The following is a 22,727-nucleotide window of genomic DNA, read 5'->3' on the forward strand; positions in this document are numbered from 1 at the left end:
GTGAAGCTAGAACCAGATCACGGTTAAATACACATACTTGTTCCTGAGTTCGTTATTCTGTTCAAGAGGTGACCGGCCCAGAACGCGGCCGTAAACTGTGCTGATTTCATTTACATTTCCCGAGCTGGGATCCAGGTTTTCAAGTTTGCGATGGGACTTTATGCAAAACATATGCAAATCGACCACAGTCTAAAAATTCCGTCTGTTCTCCAGCCCCTCCTCTAGTCACAAACAAGCGCGGCTGGCGCGGGGCAGCGGTAGTCGGGGATCGGGTGGGGGACTGGCACGGGGAGGGCTGTCCCGGAGGCGGGCCCGGGGCGGGGCCTGGGCGGGGCCCGTGACGCGCCGAGTCGGCCGGCTTGGGGGCTGGACCTCAGCCTCTCCCCGCCTGGGGCCGCCGCGGCACCAGTGGTGGCTCCGCATCTCCAAAAGGGGCCCTCCGACTCCTCGCTGGGCCAGTCCGGCGCCGGGTCGTGGAGCCCCGCGCAACTCCCACTGGCCTCTCAAGGGATTCCCCACTCCAGAGTTTAGAGCAACTTTCCCCTCTCCCCCGCGCGGCGGCGGCGGCTCGGGGACAGTGGCCACCTCAGGTAGCTGAACCCCGGGCCACGCTCCCCGCGCCTCGGCTGCGCGCGCGCGCGCGCGTCGGTCGCCCCGGGTCTCCGTGCACGCTGGGGATCCCCGAGCTCGGCTCTGAGGGCGAGATGCCCCTGGGACACATCATGAGGCTGGATCTGGAGAAAATCGCCCTGGAGTACATCGTGCCCTGTCTGCACGAGGTCGGCTTCTGCTACCTGGACAACTTCCTCGGCGAGGTGGTGGGCGACTGCGTCCTGGAACGCGTCAAGCAGCTGCACTGCAACGGGGCCCTGCGGGACGGCCAGTTGGCGGGGCCGCGCGCCGGCGTCTCCAAGCGGCACCTGCGGGGCGACCAGATCACGTGGATCGGGGGCAACGAGGAGGGCTGCGAGGCCATAAGCTTCCTCCTGTCGCTCATCGACAGGCTGGTCCTGTACTGCGGGAGCCGGCTGGGCAAATACTACGTCAAGGAAAGATCCAAGGTAGGACGCGCGGGGGTTCCCCGCCGCCGCTGTAGCCCGCGGGGACTGGGGACTTGCGGATCCCGCGGTCTGTTGGCTTCTCCGGGCTGCGAATGAACTTTAGTTTTTCACCTGAGAAGCGGGCAGTCGGTCTGCCTCCCCCTCCCCCACCCCTCCTTCGAGCGAAAATCCAGACTGAGGGACTCAGGTGTGTCGTTACGGTGACCTTCTGTTAACTGAAATAATGGGTCCGGTGGGTGGTGCGAACCGGACAAGCTCTGGTTTTTTTTTTTTTTTTTTTTTGGTCTGATTGTAACACGTGAATGTTCTCCAAGGTCCATACGAGGGACAGGTTATTGGAAACACTGCGTGTGATCTGAGACACGTGCGAATTCATGCTGCTAAATGGCCACTTGAAAGTCACCTACTGTTGTACTTCATGGTGTTCAGAGCTCTTTTTTGAAAAAAAGAGCGCGCTTCAATGCTTCTGGAGACGGTTGTGATTTTTTAGTGTGGCATTTGGTGTGTGGAGTTTGGCAGGTGGGAAGAAAGTTGCCCCGTGAAAGAGTAAGGCTGCTTTTCCCTTTTGAGAGGTGCCCTTGGCTTGTTGCGCCCAGGACGCTCCTAGATCAACTGCTTGATTAGAACATTCATTCTCTCCTGGTGCTGAGCCCTACACCGCCACCACCTTCCCTTTCCTAACTCTCAGATCCACTGAAAACAGCTAGTTAAGTGATGGGGAGTACACCTTCGGAAAGAAATCCCTATTTTTGTTCACAGGGCCAGAAGTGACTCCCTGGGTGGTAATTTATCTTGGAAACATTTACAGGTAGATTGGCAGAACTACAGGGGCCGTGTGGTACCCTGATGTTGGTCTGTGTACCTTACTCTCCGATAGTCCAGCTACTGGGGTCTTTTCTACAGATGGTAATTCTGCCATTTTCCAGTGGCAGTTCTGAGTGATTTGCTCTTTTATTGTGGACTGGTCAGGGGGCACGTGGAGCTATGGAAAACTTTTACATTAACACTAGTGAGGCAAGTGTGTGCTAGCTCGGGAAGAAAGGCGCACCATTCTTCAACAATACATGTAGTATTTCTCAGTTCAAGACTGACTCTTGGATAAAACATATCCTTATCGTCTCATCTCTCTCATAGATCAGGACAGTTTAAATAAAGGGCAAGTGGTGAAGACTGGAAATGTGTGGAAAGCAAGAGGTTGGAGTGGGGGAACCCAGTTGTTGAGAAAACACATTGCTGTATGCCTTCCAAGCCGGGAGGACATAAATAGAATGTCTGTGAGCACTTACTAATCAGACACAAATAAAGTAAATCTTGGGAGAAAATGCTGCTTTCTAAATTTTATTTTGATTTGGGGAAAATTCGGTTACCTGGACTCTGGAAGGTTGACGTTGAAGTGTTTCTTTGCTCCTTTATCGTTTGGGTGATTAGAAAGCCATTTGTCTCGGTTAGTTTTGGTTTTGCACAGAGTGACCTTGCCTCCCTGGGGCCGGAATGGGGAGGGGGGAAGGGCCAGCCTCAGTGTTGCAGAAGTGGGTGTTGCTTCAGTCTGGAAGAGCAGATGGCTGCCTTATCAGTTTTTCAAGTTTCATTTCAGCTCAGGTGCTAAGTTTTTTACCCCCAGCATTCTGGGAACGTAATTTGCTCAGAGGGAGGGCAGAATTAGCTGGTAGAAAGATGTCACGAACAGATTTGAAAGTTAGGTGTTTGTATTTACCTGTGACTTAAAGGACCGTCCGTGCTAGGGTTGTAGGCTAGAATTTGACTCGACAAATTGAATGAGAAACACTGTGTACGCCTGGGTAAGGGAAAAGAAAGATCTCTAGATAAGATTCTTCAGTTATAGATTCTCTTCTGGAGAGAACACATAACTTCTCAGTTAACCCTTTCAGAAGGTGACTGAAGTGAAAAGAGAAATACATGTTTTGTCCCTAGCTAGATCTCCAGCTTTTCTTTGGTTGTTTTTGCACAAAGCTCTTCATTCTGGTCCTTTAGAAAAATCACCTCTAGGCTGGGGTATTCCTTGGAGTAAAAAATAAAAAGGCTTGATTGGCTTGTTATACAGTTGTATTAGAGTAAAAAATAAAAAGGCTTGATTGGCTTGTTATACAGTTGTCCTTAGTTTTGTGGCCTTGGGTCTTATTAAAGCATGATTTACAGTAGTTTCACATTAATTTAACTTTCTTCTCTTCCCTCATCTGAGTGCCTTACTCCATGCTGCTTTCCAGAGTAGTGATGTAAACCCAGTTTCTAGCTGCATTCTCCAAGCAGGTTTTGAGTAGAAACTAAATTTTTGAAAGGTGGGATGTATACATTTATCTTCAAAAGTTATTTCTAAGGTTTTATTGTGGAAAATTTCAAACATGTATATGAGGTATAGAGGTCAGTGTAGTGAATTTTGCTCCTATGACCCATTTTCAGCCATCGCAACAGGGTTTTTTTGGATATTTCTTGGGGTTTTATCTGTTAACCCACTCATCCTAATTAAATACTTTTTTCCCCTTAGACTTTTAAAGGTCATTGAATAATGCAAGAATGCCCTCCATCTCAATGAAGCAAAAGCAAAAGCAAAGGCGTTGGGAATAAAATAGAAATATATATATGTTGGACCTAAAGTTGAAATTGTGAAAGAGACTGGAAAGAAATGTTAAAGGGTTCCTCCTTACTGCCAAACAAGGTGTTACCAGTCAGAATTTATCTTCCTCCACTTTGTTGGAGAAAAATCCAAGGGTGCTGGAGACCCTCTGGGGAAGGAGTTTCCTAAAATGCACAACGGCATGGCGCCCCCTAACTTCAAGCATGGTCATTGCTTCCAGGCTATCAAGAGATTTCTTATCTATTACTCCCTTTTGGAGAATTCAGACCCCATCCAAGAAAAACAGTGGTCATAATTTGCTCCTTTTGCTTTGGCTGCCTAGATCTTGGAAATGGCTGTTTTCCAGAGAACGTGTAATTTATGGAACCAAATGTTCTCCTGCTTGAAGCATCTCACTGTAGGCTCACTATTTAGTCACTTTCAGAATAATAACTACTTTTTATTGAGCTGTTTGCCCTGTCTGGCACGGTGCTAAGCACTTTATAAACACTGTCTATCTGATTTAGCCTTCAGAATCACAGTCTTCAGCAAACTGAGTGATTAAATCATTTCCCCAAGGTCGCAAATTGAATGGTAAGCCACAGTTTATCCTATAGGTGTTAGGGACTTAGGCATGGGCTCGGGAACTTTGTGGCCTCAGGTAAGTTGTTTACTTTTCATAAAGTGTAAAACGAGGGGTAATAATACCTTAAAGCTTTTGGGGGGAAGGAGTATTAAATAAGATAACGTACATAAAATTCTTAGCAGAATTCTGTACCCTGGTGAATGTTACGAGGCTGTAAGTGGAGGATTTAGAATTCTAACCCAGATCTGACTCCAGGGTTTGTGTTCTCGACTGTTCTCCTTTTCGCCCTTTGATTTGTTGAGGGGCGTTTGCTCTATGTGGGGTGCTCTGCAGGGCCCGAAGACACCAAGGTAAACAGGCATCAACCCTGCCTTATAGAGCTTCCATTCCCATGTACTGTGGAATCGTAGGATCCTGTAGTCCCCACTCAATTAATTCTCAAGCTTAAAACAGCAAAAAGACAAAAACCTAAGCATTGAAGAAGAAAGCGGAATGCTGGGCTAATGTTTTCCTTCTGTTATTTGCAGGGAAAGTGTTTGCTAACAAGGTTGGTTGGTAGGATCCCCTGCCTGGTGTAGTTCTGGACAGTGGGGTCACGGGAGTTGTATTGTGAACAGATAGATCAGCCCTCCTGAAGCAGCACAGACAAAAGATGACTCAGCGATAAGTTGTGAATGAAAGAAAAAGTGTTGCAAGGTAGTAGACCTGTTCCTCTCCAGCTGAGCACTGACAGTGGCCCGTTGTTCTTCCGTGATATCGGGAATATCTTTGCCTCAGGGGCGCTTCTCATGGTTGCAAAAATGGCATAATATACGTAAAAGATTAGGATATGTCTCGAGACCCAAATGCAGGAAATGCGATCAGGGTTCACAGAAGACTGGGGCCGTGAACTAGGAACCTGAAAGTCCAAAGGACAGCTGGTGTGTTAGTAGTTTTCTCTGAAGGTTTATGGCCCTCATCTTTGCTTCTCTGAGTGTGCTCTTGAATTCTGCCCCAATCTACTTACCATCTAGCTTCGGCTCCTTCTCCATGCATCTGGCTCAAGATGGCTGCCTCACAATAGCCACCTCAGCCTCAGTCTGAAATCAACAGAAACTTGACGAACATTCTAGAATCCTTGTTTTCATTCTCTGGAGGAAAGTCTGAGGGTTTCACCTTGGTCTTGGGGACCTGTCAGTCTGGGTTGGGGTGGTAGTGGGAATGTATAATCATTTGAAACCACAGTTGCCAGGGCCGAAGAAAGGTCTTAGAGCATGGTGTTTGAGGACTAGACACCATGCACAGTGTCTCTGTAATTAAGACTTTAAAAGTCTGTCTGTGAATAAGATATTTTAGGGGGAGAGTCACTGAGTTTGAAGCACTGGACTATCTTCTAGTAGGGATGTGAAGAATGTCTAGAAAAGGTTTTTATTTCAAAATAATTGAACTCCTGGAGGAAGGACATTAATTCAAGGAAATAATTTGTAGGATACAACCTCAGTGACGGGAAAGCAAGTTTCACCTTTGGGTGGGTTTTCATAATATTCTTGGTGAATTTTGTTGAAAGACACTTAGGAGCAAGGAAAAGACTTGGTGTGTGTGTGTGTGTGTGTGTGTGCACGCGTATGTGCATGCATTTACCTTGTAATTTCTTTTGCTCAGTTTTGGGTCCCTGGCCATTCCACCACAGCTTACCTGCTTGCATTGAAGTTGCAAATCAGTGGGTATCAGCTTAATTTATTTATTCACAAAACATTAAATGCCTTGCACTATGGTGGACCTGTACACGGATATGCAAAGGGATGTGGAAAGTGATTATAAAACTACCTAAAAAGAGGGGCATCTGGGTGGCTCAGTCGTTAAGCATCTGTCTTCAGCTCAGGTCATGATTCCAGGGTTCTGGGATCGAGGCCCAAATCAGGCTCTCTGCTGAGAGGGAAGCCTGCTTCTCCCTCCCTCTCAGCATGTGCTCCCTCTCTTGCTCTGTCTCTGTCTGTCAAATAAATAAATAAAATGTAAAAAACAAAACAAAACAAAAAAACTACCTAAAAAGAAGTGCACTGAAAACGGAGGAGGGTGAGATAGTTGTCACCAACTTTGCTTTTTCTTTTTCTGGTTAAACAGTCCCCTTGTTCACTGATTCGTCATGTTTGTTTCTCTTCTTTGGGCTCTCAACAGTTTCTCTGTTTACTTAAAATGAGAAGTGACCAAAATGTACTTAAAATTTAAGTGACCAGAAATACACAGACCTTTAATAAGAGGTCTTTAGAGCTAGAGAGGTATGAGAAATCACACCTATCTTGTCCGTCAGTCAGTCAGCAGGTAAGGTGTTTTTATATTTGGAGAGATGAGCTCTTTCGCAAGCCATGGGGAAGGGATTAGGGTGTGCCTTGGGCTGGAGCAAGGAAAGGTGTTCTAGAGAGGGGCTGGCCTCGTGAGTCAGGTAGACTAGGAAACAGGGTCCTTAGGTTAATTCAGCCACCTCAGCATGCAACTTGGGAATTTAAAATACAGTGAAGACTTAAAATTGATAGACACCCTTAGGTGGAATTATGTGCGCTCGACTTTTGGGTATCATGAATTATTTCCCTTTCTGACCTTGTTCAGCCTTGGCAAAATATGTAAATTTCTTCCTGTATCCTGACTCTGGCTAGAAAAATTTCAAATTTGTAAATAACAAGCAGCCTTGCAGGTTACAACACCATTCTGAAGACACACCATGTATAGACGATTTCTCTGCCGAAGCTCTAAGGTGGGGTGGTTTAACCCAGCAGGAGTGGAGGGCGTCTGCGAAGTATCTCCAGGCACCAGCGCCATGCCCTTCAGGATGAAACGTGGAGGACCTCGCCTGTGGGCCACGTTTGCTCCGTTTGGCAAGACCTCTGCCTCTGACACACCCTTGTGGCCTTGGGTACATTAAGTGACATTTCGACCCAAGTCTATTGAGCACCCAGGAAGCAGTTTGCTGGCTAGCCTTCTAGGCTTTGCAGGTAACCTTCCAGGGAGAAGGTTCTTCGTTCCTTTTTTCATTATTACAGCAACAGATTTGACCATTCCTTTGTAGTATCACTTCATAGTTGTTAAGTAATATTCCTCTAAGAAATGGGTGTCATTTTCCTCTAGTGTTTGTCAAATGCTGACGTTCTGACAGTAATGATAGTTCAGATGTATTCTGCTGGGCCCCTGCCAGGGGTGCCCAGCGGGTAGTGGAATCCAGAGGCACTGGAATTGTAAATGCGACAGACAAATCATTTTATGATGCCAGACTAAGGAATTCTGTTTTGGCAGGTGGCCAGGAGCCGTTGATTTGGCTCTCATTCAGAGCCCTGTGTCTGTTTGCCAAGAGAGATTAGTTAGCTTGGTTCATTATACATAGAATTTATACCCTGTTTCCCTTGATTATCTCAATCTTAAACCAGGGTGGCACTTACCTGAATTTCATATCTTCTTTCGATCATTATCTGTGGGTTACATTCCTATTCTTGGTTTGGTGAGTCAGGAGGGACTGAGGGTTGTATTTTTTACCCGCTCCCCCAACTTGATCCCAGCCTTACGGACCTGTGGGTGTTCGGTCTTATAATGCAGGCTTTTAGATCCGGGACTGGATTCAGTCCGTACCTCCTTGCTGGCCAGCCCTCCTGTTCTGTGCCACAGGAATCCCTCCTTATCAGGCCATGCCAGGTTTTCATTCTACAGGAGATAGAGTGATCAGTGTTTCTCAAGTTCTGGAATAAGTGTGCCTCTTTCATATAAATGTTATTTTTCCTTCCAAAATGAGGCCAAAATGCTATTACCATATTTAAAAAGTTCCGAGCTACAAAGGATCAGAGAATATGATGGTAGCCTTGATTAGTTTTTCACTGGGAAGGAAGCAAAATGACAAACTCAATTCCAGGTGTCAGTGACATCTATTTTTGGTTCTGCTGGGGGAATGTGAAGTTGTTTTGAAGTGTTGGGGATAATATTCTTTTGAGCATTGCTTGGAAGTGGTAAGGACCTACGGTTTTAAACAGTCTGGATTTCTCTGGGAGCTTTGCTCTGTGTTCTCCCGACACAACACAGCACATACAACAAAGATTCTGCCTGTGCCCCTCATTCCACGCCCTCTCCTATGTCTCCCTGTCTTTCTAGTTAAACCTGAAGAGCGCTTGGTGCTCCACACAGAACTGACAGGGAGTCTTTGTGTGTGTATGTGCTTCTGGGTTTTTCTGGATGGCTCCTTTTGGACTCATACTGTTCTGCAGGTTAATTTGAATTACTGGAGTAGGGGGAAGAACAAAACCTTTTCATTTTTCATTTTAAGTTTTTAATAATTTCTTTTAAGACTTTATCTTCTAAGGAATCTCTGCACCCAACGTGGGGCTCAAACTCACAACCCCAAGATCAAGAGTCCCATGCTCTAGTGACTGACCCAGCCAGGCGCCGCCTATACAGGACCTTTTTAAAACACAAAATATTGGGGCACCTGGGTGGCTCGGTCATTAAGCGGCTGCCTTCAGCTCAGGTCATGATCCCAGGTTCACAGAATCGAGCCCTACATGGGTTCCCTGCTCGGCTGGAAGCCTGCTTCTCCCTCTTCTAGTCGCCCTGCTTGTGTTCCCTCTCTTGCTGTGTCTCTCTCTGTCAAATAAATAAAATCTTTTAAAAACAAACAAATAAAATATTGAACACTCGGGCAGGAACATGCAATATTATTGGTTCAAACTTGGCCTGTTTTGGATTTTTGTTTTTGTTTTGTTTCAGGTTCATTGTGGAACCTCAGGTTTTGTCTTTTTTTCTTCAAACCTTTTAACTAAATTTTGTTTTGCTTTCCTAGTAGGAATCCCTGAGGAGGAAATTATTTTAAAGAGCTTTATTTTAACCATAAATCACCTACCTGCCTTTGTTTCTTGCGAACTATCACTCTGTGATCCATTTTAATGTGATTTTAATGTGGTTTTGCCAGAATGTAAGTAGTCCAAAACCCAACACTAATCATGTCATCTCCATGCTTTCTGCAGACTAAACCACGCTCTCACCCCAGTGTCTACCGTATGTGCTACAAACTTCTTACCGTGTCATTTAAGGCCCTCCATGTCTGACCCCATTTGACCCCATCTGACCCTACTATGCTTAATCTCCTGATGACCGACTTCTCCCTCCCACTCCCTGAAATGCTGGAAGCTGATTTGCCAGGCACACTGAGCATCCCTGTTGTCTTCTACTGTTCAGAATCCATCTTAGTGACTTCTCCATGAAGCTGTCCCTCCTGCTTCCCAGAACTCTGTGGGTAGCTCAGTCCAAGCCTCCCTGCTACCTACAGACATACCTGTATTTACTTACTTAGTTACCCTACCCTCCATATACTTACAAACTCCGGCAGAGACTGTTAAGCTTGAAAGAAACTTCTAGTGCCTTGGAATAGTCTCTTAAAATTCATAGGTGCTTGACTTAATTTCATTATCTTCAAAAGGAACTTTGATTTCAAAGGATGTCAGGGTGTCAGAAAAGCTATAAATATTTTGTTAGGTGAAAAAAAGATTTTGCAGTGTGGCCCCTAATTTGATGTCAAAGTCTTTAAATATTTTATTATATTAACATGCTATGAAGGAGCATCTCAAAGACAAGACTTTGGCTTTATGAGGTTTTTTTCCCCCTCAGTTGTGAAATTTTATTCTTGGCCCCAGCAAGTACCGGGGTCACGCCCAGATCTTGGCAGTTCACACATTCGGACGGGTCTGGCGCCGGGAAGAAAGAAAACCCCGGACCGTGAGCTTCGAGCCCTGGCTTCTGGCAAGTGGTGTCTCAGGACCTCCATCTCCACTTCTTTATGAATGAGATGGATTTTTTTTTTATATATATAAAGTTCTATTTAGTTGGTACCTACCACTAGACCCTAGGATGGGCATTTTACATTTTCATTCATCTCGCCTTGACTCTGGGCAAGCCTGTTTTCTGAGCCTTGCTTTCCTCATCTACACCATGGCTATGATAACTATTTCTCTGCCTCCGGGATTATAGGGAATTAGATGGAAAATTGAGACTGAATTTCCATCTGAGAGGGCAAATGGGTGCTCTCAGCACTTCTTATTTGATTCCAGAAGCGACTCCTACCAGCGGTCACACTCCAGCGCTGACATGACAGTAATCCTCAGCCATGCCACCGAGTTAAAATTGGGATGTTTCCTGCCAGCTTTAGGAATCACACTGCCAAGCCTGGGCCGGAAACTGCCTGAGGAATTCCTCTCCCTTCCTGCTGTTACCAGCCTCCTCCGGGTACCCACCACCCTCCTCAGATGAACGGGCGCCGGTGGTTTGTGACTCTCCAACGTCTAGGAGGAGGCGTTGCTCAAAAACTCTTGGTTTGGCCACAGAATCGCCATGGTTTGCAGAGTGGGGTGGTTGGGTCAGCTGCATCAGCCTCATCTAGAAACTTGCCGAAAATGCAAGTTCTTGGGCCTCTCCCCAGACCTCATCAGTCAGAAGCTTGTGAGCCCGCCAGGTGATTCTCACACTTGCTCAAGTTGGAGAAACAGTGAAATGAATCAGAGGAGGCTGAACGGGGGTGGGGCTGTATCTTCCTACACTTTCCCTATTCGTGAGAAAATTAGAGTTCAGTCGTTTGCTCAGATCTGAGTGTATTTATTGCTAAGACGAAAACATACAAGCACGTGAGGCTCATCTGGGAGATTTCTGAGAAAAACCCACCACCTGTGAACATGTTAGGACTTTCTTTCTGTTGTTTGTATCAGTAAACAAGTTTTCTAGAGCCAGAATTGGAGCGCAGCTTGGAACTGATGGCCCCCTCTTTCTGTGAAATGGCTGAGGTGGGGGGAGGGCGCAGTGGTGAGAATCTTGGTTAAGGACTGCGGGGTGTGGCTGCCCTCCACGTGCCCAACAGTGTCGCAAGAAGTGGGAGCTGAAGGCTCCACGAGGACGGTGGACAGGCCCCTCATGATTTTGAATGAGCACAGACCACACGCATAAACTGCCTGGCTTAGATGCTAACTGCTCCCTGTGAATCCCACATGGAAGCCTAGAATGGTCTCTGTCCCACCAGGTTTGGGGATGGCTGCCCCAGGGGAGACCTGAGAAGGCAGACGGGAGGAGCTCTTTGGGGGTGGGCTGAAAAGCTGACAAGCGAATCCAGCTTGATGGGAATTGATGATAGGACCTGGAGAAGGGCTGGCAGGAGCAGCTGCTTGGCCTTTTCTTCCTTCTGCGTGGAGGCCTTTGAATTCCCAGTTAAAGGTTTGAGTCTGCATCTGGTAAGTCAGGAGAGTCATCCGAGAATCCACCTCCTTGCTTTATCTTGGAGTTGAAGCGGTTGCCCTGGAAATAAGAGCACCTGTTTCAGTTAACAAATGCTTCCTGATATTTTAGAAGTGGTGTTTAGTGGTAGAAGGACCATGCTTAGTTCTACAACGTTCCATGAGTTACTTTGGGTTTCTCCCCTGCTATAAACTGGGGCTTTGTATAGGTCTTAGAAGAACACGGGGACACCTAAATGAATGATCCAAGTCCCCTAGATTCAGAGCCAGCCACCCCTTTATTTCTAGTCTCCTTGCTGCGCCCCCAGATAGTTTATACTTTGCTCTTAGAGGAGCCTTTTCCTTTCTTCTCCTCTAAGTTACCCCTGTGGGTCTCACCTCTCCTCTGGGCTTCAGTGGGCCTGTAGCCAGCATATTCTAGTTAACGTGGTTTTTAGAAAGATCTGTGTACAGTGATTTCTGTTTGACACCGTACTGCTGGAGGTGTCTCCTGAGCAAGCTCGGTGCGTGAGTAAGGACAGCTTCATCTCATCTCTGGCATTCCTTTGTGTTTACCAGGTGCCTCTCCTTTGACAAAACACTTTTGTATTTCCTTGAAGATTTTTTTTTTCCTTGGTCATTTATCTTCCAACTTTGAAACAAGTGTGAAAACCTTGGCGGGTGTTGACCTGAGCTAACAAGAAAAGGTCCCGAGATGCTGACCTCATCCCATGGAACCCCGGGCCTGGGAGCAGCCCCTGGGGGCCCGGGGTTTAGAGTGGGCGTGAGTTTGCCCTTCAGTGGGAGGATCTGAAGCAAAGACCCTGTGGACAGCTGGTGCTTTCCACCAGGAGTGAATCAATCTCCTTTACCCTGTGCTTCTGTTAACCGCTCTCCCGCCTTGAAGATTTCGTTCACAGACTCAATACGAGCGCCCTTCTTTTTCATATTTTTGTCTTTTTTTCCCCCTTTACAGTTTTCTACGATTATGGAATGGGTGCTAGGCAAGGGAGAGAGGGATTTAAAAGCTTCAAGTAGAACTGAAGATCTCTGTTCTCCCCAAACGGGTGACTTGGCTAGTGTCGGTCATTAGGTAAGCAGTACTGATGAGGCATGGCTTGGTGATGGAGGCTTCACACTCTGCAGCCAGAGTGACTGGGCTCGAAAAGGCAAGGGACTGAAACTCCTGGTGCCTCAGTTTCCCCATCTGTAAAATGGACCTGAAGAGGGCTCCTGCCTCATGGGGTTATTTATGAATATTGAGTAAGGGAATATTCATGAAGCACACGGAACAGTGTCAGGCACGTAGTAAGCACTATACAGAATGTTCAGTAAATCAGTGTGTTTCCTCAATGTCGTAAGTTCTAATTCCAGCTGATTTGTTGTGTGTCAGTTCTTTAATTGAGCTGATACATTTTGCCAGGTGTTGAAGGGCACATGTAAATATAAGATCTGGCTTCCTAGAAAATAATCTGACTTTATTTTCTCCAGCATAGCTGCAGTATCCCTAGAGAATTGCAGGTAGTGTTTTGGCTGGCTTCTCTTAGCTTAAGAAGATTGTTTCAAGGCATTTTTCATGATGTGTTTTGACTGGTAAGTTTTTTTTTTATTACCCATTTATAAAATCTTGTCTTCCCAATTATATTTGAGTTATGATTTTCTTAATATATTTGAGGATTCATGGCTGAAGAGAACTTAAGGACAGACGCGCCTAGTTTCTGAGAGTCCTGCAACCACAAACATTCTTGTTTTCTCTTATTTTCAGAGCCTTTCTGAGAGCTGCAGGTAAAGTTTTGTTCTTCTGATAAGCCTATTTCTAACATCAAAAGAAGTCAAATATTGTGAGTCCCTGCCCCCATATTGCCTTAAGGATTAGTCATGAATTTGTTTTTCTATACAAAGAAGATAACTTGGAGGTGGGGGGTGTGGTGGTTAATGACTTCTACTGAGAACTTGGGGGCAGGGAGACTCCTGGCCAAGGCTGCTGCTGACCGTCCCCATAATCAGGAAATGAAACAGGATGGTGCGTGGAAAGTGCCACCCCAGAGGGCCACCTGGCTACACAGGTCCTCAGGAAATGGCAGCTGTTAAAGTGTGGAGAAAGGCATTGGAAAGGATATGGTTAAACGCCTCTCTTAATGTCCTTCACCCTGAGTCTGGCTGACTGTTGCTGATTTCATAAGTGCAAGGAAGCCCTTATTCAAAACATTTCTCTGGTGACTCGGGGAGCGCCGGGGGAGGGCTGTCCTCTACCGGTTCCCTCCGCAGTCTGCCCTGCGGTGTGCTCCGGGCGTGGGCTAGCTGCCACCCTCACGCAGCGCACGTAGGCCTGTCACTCAGCCGTCACCCTGCTGGCCGGGAGCCAGGCCTCTGGGGGGGAAGGGCTGCCTTTCCAAACCCAAACAGCCTGTATTGATATGTCCATGTTCCCCAGCCCGTTTACTGTGTTTAATTGCAGAGCTCTGGCTGAATCCTCTCCAAGGAGAGGAATTAACCACAATTCAGAAAGGAATGACAATAGTTTCTGAAATTCTTGGCCTCACAGAGTTTCCACGGTCTCTCCAGGGAGGGTGATTCACTCAAGTTCATGCACGAAGTGCAGGATTCCCTGGAATAGAATCTTGATATACTGCAGTCAGACTTTACAGGCGTGTGAATCCCCTGTGATTTTATGCAGACTTGTGTGTGTGTGTGTGTGTGTGTGCGCGCACGTGCATTTCTGGGGTGAGGGTGGGAACCTAACTCTTTAATGAAGAATTTCAAGGAGCTTTGGCATCTGGTAAAACTGCCGTCATTGAGCTAGGAGAACTAAATCGAAGGTTCTGGAGTCTGGGTAGTTGGTGGTGGTTTGGATGATTCCAGAGCTAGGACCAAATTCTTAGTAGAGTTGAACAAGGGCACGGATGGAAAAGTCTACCTGGGGACAGGTTTTTTTTTTTTTTTTTTTAAGGAAAATGTATTTTTTATTCATATTTTTACTTAAGTGTTGCCAGATCCTTCCTCATGTCCCAGGATTCTTTTTTTTTTATTTTTTTTATTTTTTTCCCAATTTATTTATTTTCAGAAAAACAGTATTCATTATTTTTTCACCACACCCAGTGCTCCATGCAAGCTGTGCCCTCTATAATACCCACCACCTGGTACCCCAACCTCCCACCCCCCCCGCCACTTCAAACCCCTCAGATTGTTTTTCAGAGTCCATAGTCTCTCATGGTTCACCTCCCCTTCCAATTTACCCAAAAGCACATACCCTCCCCAATGTCCATAACCCTATCCCCCTTCTCCCAACCCCCCTCCCCCCAGCAACCCACAGTTTGTTTCGTGAGATTAAGAGTCACTTATGGTTTGGGGGGGACAGGTTTTCAAGTGAAGATGGTAAATTCCCTGCCTTCACATGCACCATGCTCTCACCTGACCCGAAAGCAGTGGATAGACCCTCATCATCAGAGCAGCTGAGAGTGGGTTTGGCCTTATTACTTTATATTTTCAGAATTACCAGTGCTCTTGCATTTCAACAAAATCCATGCATGGGGGGGCATGATGATTATTGCTGTAAATTGAAGGTGAGGTTTTGTGTCCCAGTGCTCTGGGTTCAGGAAGAGGCTTTTCTTTTTTCTTTCCTTTCCTTTTTTTTTTTTTTTTTTTTTTTAAAGTCAACTTAGGGCTTGAACTCAGGACCCTGAGATCAAGATGAGCTGATATCAAGAGCCAGATGCATAACCCACTGAGCCATCCAGGCACTCCAGGAAGAGGTATTTCTAGTGTGGATTTAGAACAAATGAGGAAGGCAGAAGTGGTTCTCATTATAGAAATAGAATAGCAGAAAACATTTGAATGAACAACTTGAGGTTTATTGAAAGGATTACTTACTTACGGTTGTAGTTGTCTGGTGTTCTGACTCCTGAATTGTCTGGTCAGATACTGAGACTTTGGGAAGGGGACATGGTAGGTAATTGGCCAAAGCTCATGTTATTGCCCACCAAAAGCATATTTCCTATTTTTTCGTCATTTCGTTACATAAGTCTTTAACTAGAAGCACTAGGCGGAAGGAAACAGCTAGGTTTGCTCTTAACCAGCCAGATAGACAACAAGCAAGATGCCAAGATAATTCACGACAGTTTGCAGAGTTTCCTGCTTTGTTCTCAAAAATGCCTACATGATCTACAACTAATTTCTTCATGCCAGTCTGGATGAAGTTAGAGTGAGTGTAAAAGGTTTCAAAAGTACTTTTTATGTTCATGAGCGGTTCGTCATCACCTTGAGAGTTTGCTTTTTTTGGTTGTTGTTCAATTTCAGATGAAGGCTAGAACTGTCAGAATTGTGAACTTTGCAGAGTGACTTTTCTGGAAACTCATGAAGGAAACCGTACATGGTTGCCTTTATCTTGCAAAGATGCCTTATGAATATTGTACAGTAGGAATTTAAGTGACAACAGTGGGTCCCATGAGCGGGTCCTTGAAGATTACATACTCCTGAACAAAGAATACAAGGAAAGGCTAATGCAGTAATCCCACCATTTGCTTTCTTGTCCTCTGGATTTGAGTTCCTTGCCCTTGCAAAGGATTTTTGTAGTTCTCTTCTCTCAGTCCTTGTCAGAGCCAAGTGGAAAACCATGGAAAATGACATTTTGGCTTAATTTATCTTTAGTTTTTTGTTTCGTTTTGTTTTGTTTTTCTTTTCTTTCTTTCTTTCTTTTTTTTAAGAATAAAACTTGGAAAGATCATGCCTCTTCCAGTTTCTCTCTAGCCTTTCTTTTGGTTTACCGGCATATAGCAGTTTGAATACTTCTAATTTTTGCTTTTCTTTTTAAATAGGAGAACTTCAATTTTAGAACTAATGTCTTTGTTGCAAGGACTAACACTCCCCCTACCCCCTCCCGAATTACCAAATGGGACCCCTTCCTCAGTGGGGGCCTCTGTGAATACAGGATATAAAGCATACAGCCCGAGGACTGCCCTGTTCACTGTCCCCATAAAATGTGTGTGTTTAAATATGTGCTGAACTCCAAGCACCCAGAAAAATGATCCTGGGAGTATAGCCTTCAGCTCCTTGGGCCCAGATCTGACTAGGAAAATTGGCAGGTTTATCGCCTTGGCGGTTGTCACCCATCTATAAATTGGACCCATTTTTAGCCAGAAAGTTTGAACTCCTACCTTTTCTACTATGGTGAGCTGCTTGGCTATTTTTGCAAGCTAACAAAGCTACATGATCTCCTGTATTTCTTCTCAAGTCTTTACACACTCGAGTTCTCTGTGTGGTTAACTGTCTCATGGTGGAGAGAGGAAGGACCCTGTCCAGAGCCCACATGGGGGAAGGACCAGAGGAGGCCCATGGGATGTGGATGGCATTGAAGGATGAGGCCTTGCATTTGGACGGGGTACATCTGAGCTGGGCGAGGAGAGATGGGGGAGTGCCCCCCTGGAGCTCAGGAGCTGTCCCAGAGTAGCTTGACTTCTTAGGAGACCACAGATGGCGACCTCAGAGTACAGCCTGATGTAATTTTTTGTGACCTTGATTAAAAAATTGGGATAAAAACCATTCAAGAGAGTTTATACGCAGATCTGCTTCGGTTGCTCGTGTGTCTCCTAAAATCTGTAGATTTGGAACACTGGGCCTCCGTTGCTAAGACCTGCAGATTTCCTGGTTGTAGGCAGCAGAGCACACATTCCGGAGGTCACACATTATATTCCTGATTAGCTTCAGTCATTTCTGTTACTTGGAAGCACCAAAGCTATTTGAGTCAGCCAGTCCTGGATTTGAAGCTGCAGAGTACTTAAGTAGAATCTGATCCTTGAAGGGGAGATACTCAGAAGCCCTGGCTGAGGGGAATAGCTAAATATATAGTGAAAGAAGCAGCGTTTAGTGTATGCCAGGCCTTGAGCTCAGCATTTTACAGGGCTTAACTCCTTCAGTCCTCATAAGCCCATTTTACAGATGAGAAAACTGAGGTAGGAAGAGGTAAAGTACAGGTTATCCTGTACTTTGGTTGCATTTTATTCCATGTATGCGTGTGCTCAAGGGCATTCATAATTGAAAGCAAATCCTTACAAAGACTGACTGGTATTTCTGTCTAGCAATGAGAGGGGTCTAGCATTTGGCAGTGGACCAAAATACAGGCTTGAAGGTCACTCAGCCAGGCAGCTTTGAAGTTATGCTATTCTTGACACATTTTTTTACAGTGGATTCATATTGATTGCAAATTTTATGAATAAAATGAGTTGATTAATATTTTGATGTGCTACATTCAATTTTACGTAAAAGGCCACTTTATAACCTGTTTAAGACCAAGTCATACTAGTGACTCTGACTCCAAAGTCATGAGCTATGTGAAGTATGTTTCTCTAAAAATCTAGGTCATTCCTGAGGAAGTGGTTAGTCTAATCAGAGGTTGGATGGGGCAGATGTATCACCTTTCCACCTAGGGATCTAAAATGATCGTCACTGCTGAGTAGACAATGTGTGTCCCGGCCTGAATGTGGCCACCCAGATGTCTGGAGCACCTGTCTCTGGTCCTAAAGCCGGCCTGGGAGGGTTTCACCCCTGCACTCATTTCCTTCTGCTACAGAGCTCTGGAAAGGCTTCCAGGGGTGGTGGTGGTGGTGGTGGGTTGTTGTGGGGCACAGTGGGGTTGGAGGAAGAAATGATGAATGCATAAGGGAACACGGGATTCATTTGCACATCCAAGAATGCAAATCTAGGGCTGTATTGTATGGACTACTGTGGGCCACGCTAACATGTCACTAAAGTTCTATAAATTTCAGGTATCAATCTAGTCAGGAAGTTTTGGCAAATAAAGAGTCTGCCATTAATGAGTCATCCTGGTTAGTACCAGTGTTACTGCTTGGCATGTTGATCCTGTGATAATTCAAGTGCTCTGGCCCCGTTTTTACTATTCCGAATCGTTCTCTGCCTTTATACGTTATAAATCCCTTCCCAGCGTCGATGAGACTTAGATCGCCTGCAGTGGAACCAGTCTGTTTCCTGGGTTTGTTTCTGTCCCGTGCACAAGTTGGCCCAGAAATGCATGCCCAGTTGTTGAACGGAGCTTTGCTTCTCAGGACATCCTTACCTCCTGGTTCGAGACTGTATCAGAGACCAAATAGCTGGGAGCATGCCCAAGCCAAGACCTATCGCCTGTGGCTCATGTCCAGAAAAAACTGATAAAATTGGCCTGTGTCGTTTCGACAGGCCCACTGAGGCCCACAATAATTTCCTTCCATTGTTTCAGACTTGATGCTGTGGCTTCAGAAAGCAGGAGAGAGGGCGAAGATTTGCTCTGGCCAGAAAAATTCCCTCTGCTCCCCTTCCCTAAGCAATCAGATTCTCTGCTGACACTTAGGGGTTTTGTCCTAATAAGTCCCTGGGAGGGTCTAGCTCTTTTTCTGTGTGTCTATGTTTTATGGATGCAAATATTTGTAAAGGAGGTACTATTGTATACTTTTTTCAGTATTTACTGGAGACTGCATTCTGAGGTAGACAGGTGTTTCGTAACACCCTGAAGAACCCCGGCGCTCCTTCTAGGGTTGCTGCTTAGCTGGAGTCTCAGACCTTCAGAGGCCCTCCAACCTGTGCCCCTCCTTCTAGAAAAGAAACTAAGCCTGGGATCACATAATTAGTTGCTGAGTGAACCAGATGGCAGGCATCCAGACCACTGACCTTTTCCGTAGATTAGGGCTGTTTAAGAATATAAGATGATATAGCATTGACGGAAAGCTGCTTCTTTTCAGGGCTTCACAGTGGGGAGAGGCTGAGATGGTAGGGAATCTTGCCTATAATTGTTTGTGGCTTAAGTGACTTTCATTATTGGCTCAGTGGTGGCTCTTATAATCCTAATAGCTGCTTCCAGGGATGAGTAATTCCCTAGTCATTATAGGTGACTTCATTTATCTCTTCTTCCCAGCCAGGCCCATCATTTCTGCCTGCTACCGGTCAGCTTTCTCCAAGCCGTCCTTTGCTTGATGGTACCATCATTTGTTAAATCTTGATTGCAGTGGCCTCAGAACTCCACTTTCTGGATGAGGTTCAGGCCAACAGCCTCACGTCAGCTCCAAGATATGACATTGCATCAACATTGTAGATGGTCAAAGGCAGGATACGGGGATCGATAGGTGCATGAGGGATAGGTGGTTTCAGTGTTAAGGTCATTGTAAAGCCAAGTTACTGTTGAGCCTTACTCTTCTAGTATATGCAGCGTGTGTGATGCCTTTAAAGTGACACTCTTTGTTCGTGTTTTCATGCTACTGCTCACGGTGACTTGGCAGCCACAGCATGGAAGCTGATTCATTGAGCCGCTCGTGCATTAATTTGGACCTCTACCTGACTGATCATTTTACCAGCAAAACAGCCCTGCCTTTATGAGGGACAATACCAACTGATCAGTACATGTATTTTGAGGATAGGTTTTTAAAATGATGGAAATCTTGGGGCAGCTGGGTGGCTCAGTCAGTCAGCGTCTGCTTTCCGCTTAGGTCATGATCTCAGGGTGTGGGATCGAGCCCTGTTTTGGGCGCCCTGCTCAGCAGGGGAATCTGCTTCTCCCTTTCTCCCTGCTCATGCTGTCTTTCATGCTCTCTGTGTCTCAACTAAATAAATAAAATCTTAGAAAAAATTAAAAAATAGCAGAAATCTTGGGGCACCTGGGTGCCTCAGTTGGTAAAGCATCTGACTCTTGATTTTTGGTTCAGGTCTTGATCTCAGGGTCTTGGGATCGAGCCCCATGTTGGGCTCCATGCTCAGCAGGGAGTCTGCTTGAGATTCTCTCTTTCTCTTCCTCTGCTCCTTTCCCCTACTTGTGCTCTCTCTCTAAGACACATAAATCCTTAAAATAAGATGACAGAAACCTCTGTTGATCTAGGTAGAATGTAAACTTACTCTGTAGAGGACAGAGCCATTTGCTAATTTATTTACTTAATCACATTTTAAACAGACACCTTCCATGTGGCAGGCACTGTGTTAGGCACTAAGAAGGCATCAGCCAATAAAATAGGAAAAATATCCCTTTCCTCATCTTATGTTGCCAGTGCCAGTATCTTCCCTGCATATGTCTCATCCCGATGAAAATATTTTAGGAATAAAGGCAGTATCCTGTGAAGAGAACTAGTTTCTGCGCTTTGCCCATTGTTTCTACTCCTTGCCGTAATCTTCCCATGGATCAATTAGAGGTTTGGTACCTGCATAATAGTAATTCTCTAATAGTAATTTTTAGTAGGATTTCTTGGTATGGCTTTCTACTTTATTCCTCCGCCTGGCTGATAGAGGTAGTGCCTGGGCAAAGGAAGAGAAGAACTTCTCTGTCTGATGTGATAGTTATCAGTAGGCAAGAAGACAAGCATTGAGAAACATACTCTGATGTTTCTGTGGCTTCATCTATGAATTGGACCTGATTACGCTGCCTGTGGTAACAAATTGGGGCACAGCTTCCTTCCTTCCGACTGACCCTTCCCTCTTTTTTCTGTCCTAATCATTTTATTGAGCAGGCCTGATCTTTTCCTTCGTTGTGATTGGTTCCTGTTTCTTTGTCAAGGCCAGGATCTTTAGCCATTATTCTAAGACAGCGGGTGATTTGGTGAGATTTGGTGATTCAGGAGCACTTCTTATAACGTATAATTCCTAAACTCCATTATCTAGTGGTCTGATTTTGTGGGTCTAGGATGGGAGCCCAGAACCTGCTTTTTCAAAGAGGAGGATTAGAGAAAAGAAGGGTATCCTCATGATGCTGTAGCTGGGTTACTGTCTAAAATATTTTAGGACTGTGGGAATATTGCTGAACCATTTTCCACTGGGGCTGAGCCATAAGGTATGACTTGGCTGTTAATCCTACATGACGAAGGATCTCGATTTATGTACTGTCCATGCAGTTAAGGAGCCCACGGCTGCCTGTAATGTCACATAGCACCCAAAGAGATTTCATTACTCTGCTGTTCCCCAGTGGGAGAAGGTGTCTCAGCTTTGTTAACCGGCTTTCTTGGGATGTCTCCACAGGCAATGGTGGCTTGCTATCCAGGAAATGGGACGGGTTATGTTCGACATGTGGACAACCCCAATGGCGATGGCCGCTGCATCACCTGCATCTACTATCTGAACAAGAATTGGGATGCCAAGGTACAGTGGAATAAAGGGAGTAGCGCGCGGGGCTAGAGAACTCTAGGGAAAAAATTCAGATGACTTAGAGGAGTTCATGATTCCCATGGATGACTCTTTTCTACTTCACCATTTCCTTGTTTGTTGTTGTTTTTTTAACCATTTCCTTTTTGTCTCCTACTGTGGTGTTAGTACTTAAATTGACCAGATGAAAATAATGGATGTGAAGTTAATCGGGAGGGGTGGGGGTCTGTAGGGTGGGGGGGCAGTAGGAGAGGGTCATTATTAGGTTATGGGAAGGGTGGTTGATAGGAAGAAGGTAATTTACTATTTCAGGAATGGGGAATCAATTTTTTTTTTTTTTTTTTTTTTTTGCCTAAACCAGAGCTGATAGGACTTTCAGTGCACAATAAGATACATACTTTTTCCTTCCAGCAGCAACATTGACAGAGTCCATAAAAATAGAACTAACTGTAGGATATAAAACCGGCCCAAGTGAGATTTCCCACACAGCCCTCTCGGGGTGACCCGTCTCATTGGTGGCTGCTTGCCATGGCTCACCATGGTTTGTGAGTGTCAGAGGCATTCTGGCTTATTTTTATATTTTTGAACATATAGATAGATACAGATAGGAAGTCTGGTTCCACGCTTACGGACGTTTGTCTGGAATTTGTATGCTTTCCGAAACTAAGGATGATTTAGGAGTCTGAGAAGTCAGAGAACTTTTCAAGCTCATTTGGCTTTTGAACCTTCTGCATCTCCATTTCCTGTTCATTGGGGCAGATACTGGTCATCCTGAAGCACAAGGATATTTTATCTGGTGTCAGGGAAACAAAACCTGGGAAACCAGTGAGTCACATGTCTCTTCCCCTCTGTAGTAACATGACTGGAATACATCCCTTAGTTGTCTTTTAAAATCTTTAAAAGGTAGTGTTATAGGCAAGAGAGTAAAGTTATCAGGTCAGTGATAAAAAATCACGAAGTATGAAATCATGCAACAAATACATGAGTGCCTGTTAATGCCAGGCCTTGTGCTATGCAGAAACATTGATGTGTGGGGCCTGGATTCTACCTTGATATGGTTATCCCAGCAGGCGTTCGGGTGTACATAGATAGAGATCACAAGTAGGCAGAGAGGCAGGCAGCAGCGGTGGGGTGGGGGGAGCAGGCTCCCTGCCGAGCAGAGAGCCCGATGTGGGGCTCGATCCCAGGACCCTGGG

At 45.5% G+C, this 22,727-nt stretch overlaps 1 protein-coding gene across 1 annotated transcript in view; it reads left to right on the top strand.

Annotated features, from left to right (window-relative positions):
- Positions 1 to 377: 377 nt before the first annotated feature.
- Positions 378 to 22,727, top strand: part of EGLN3 (egl-9 family hypoxia inducible factor 3) — a 28,040-nt gene continuing 5,690 nt past the window's right edge. The window contains exons 1-2 of the mRNA XM_044230359.1: positions 378 to 1,061; positions 21,409 to 21,528. Coding sequence (XP_044086294.1) covers positions 705 to 1,061; positions 21,409 to 21,528 — 477 coding nt within the window. The 5' untranslated portion in view covers positions 378 to 704. The remainder of the gene's footprint in view (positions 1,062 to 21,408; positions 21,529 to 22,727) is intronic.

This window comes from Neovison vison, chromosome 13 (genome assembly GCF_020171115.1).
Source record: "Neovison vison isolate M4711 chromosome 13, ASM_NN_V1, whole genome shotgun sequence".
In the NCBI taxonomy this organism is placed as follows: domain Eukaryota; kingdom Metazoa; phylum Chordata; class Mammalia; order Carnivora; family Mustelidae; genus Neogale; species Neogale vison.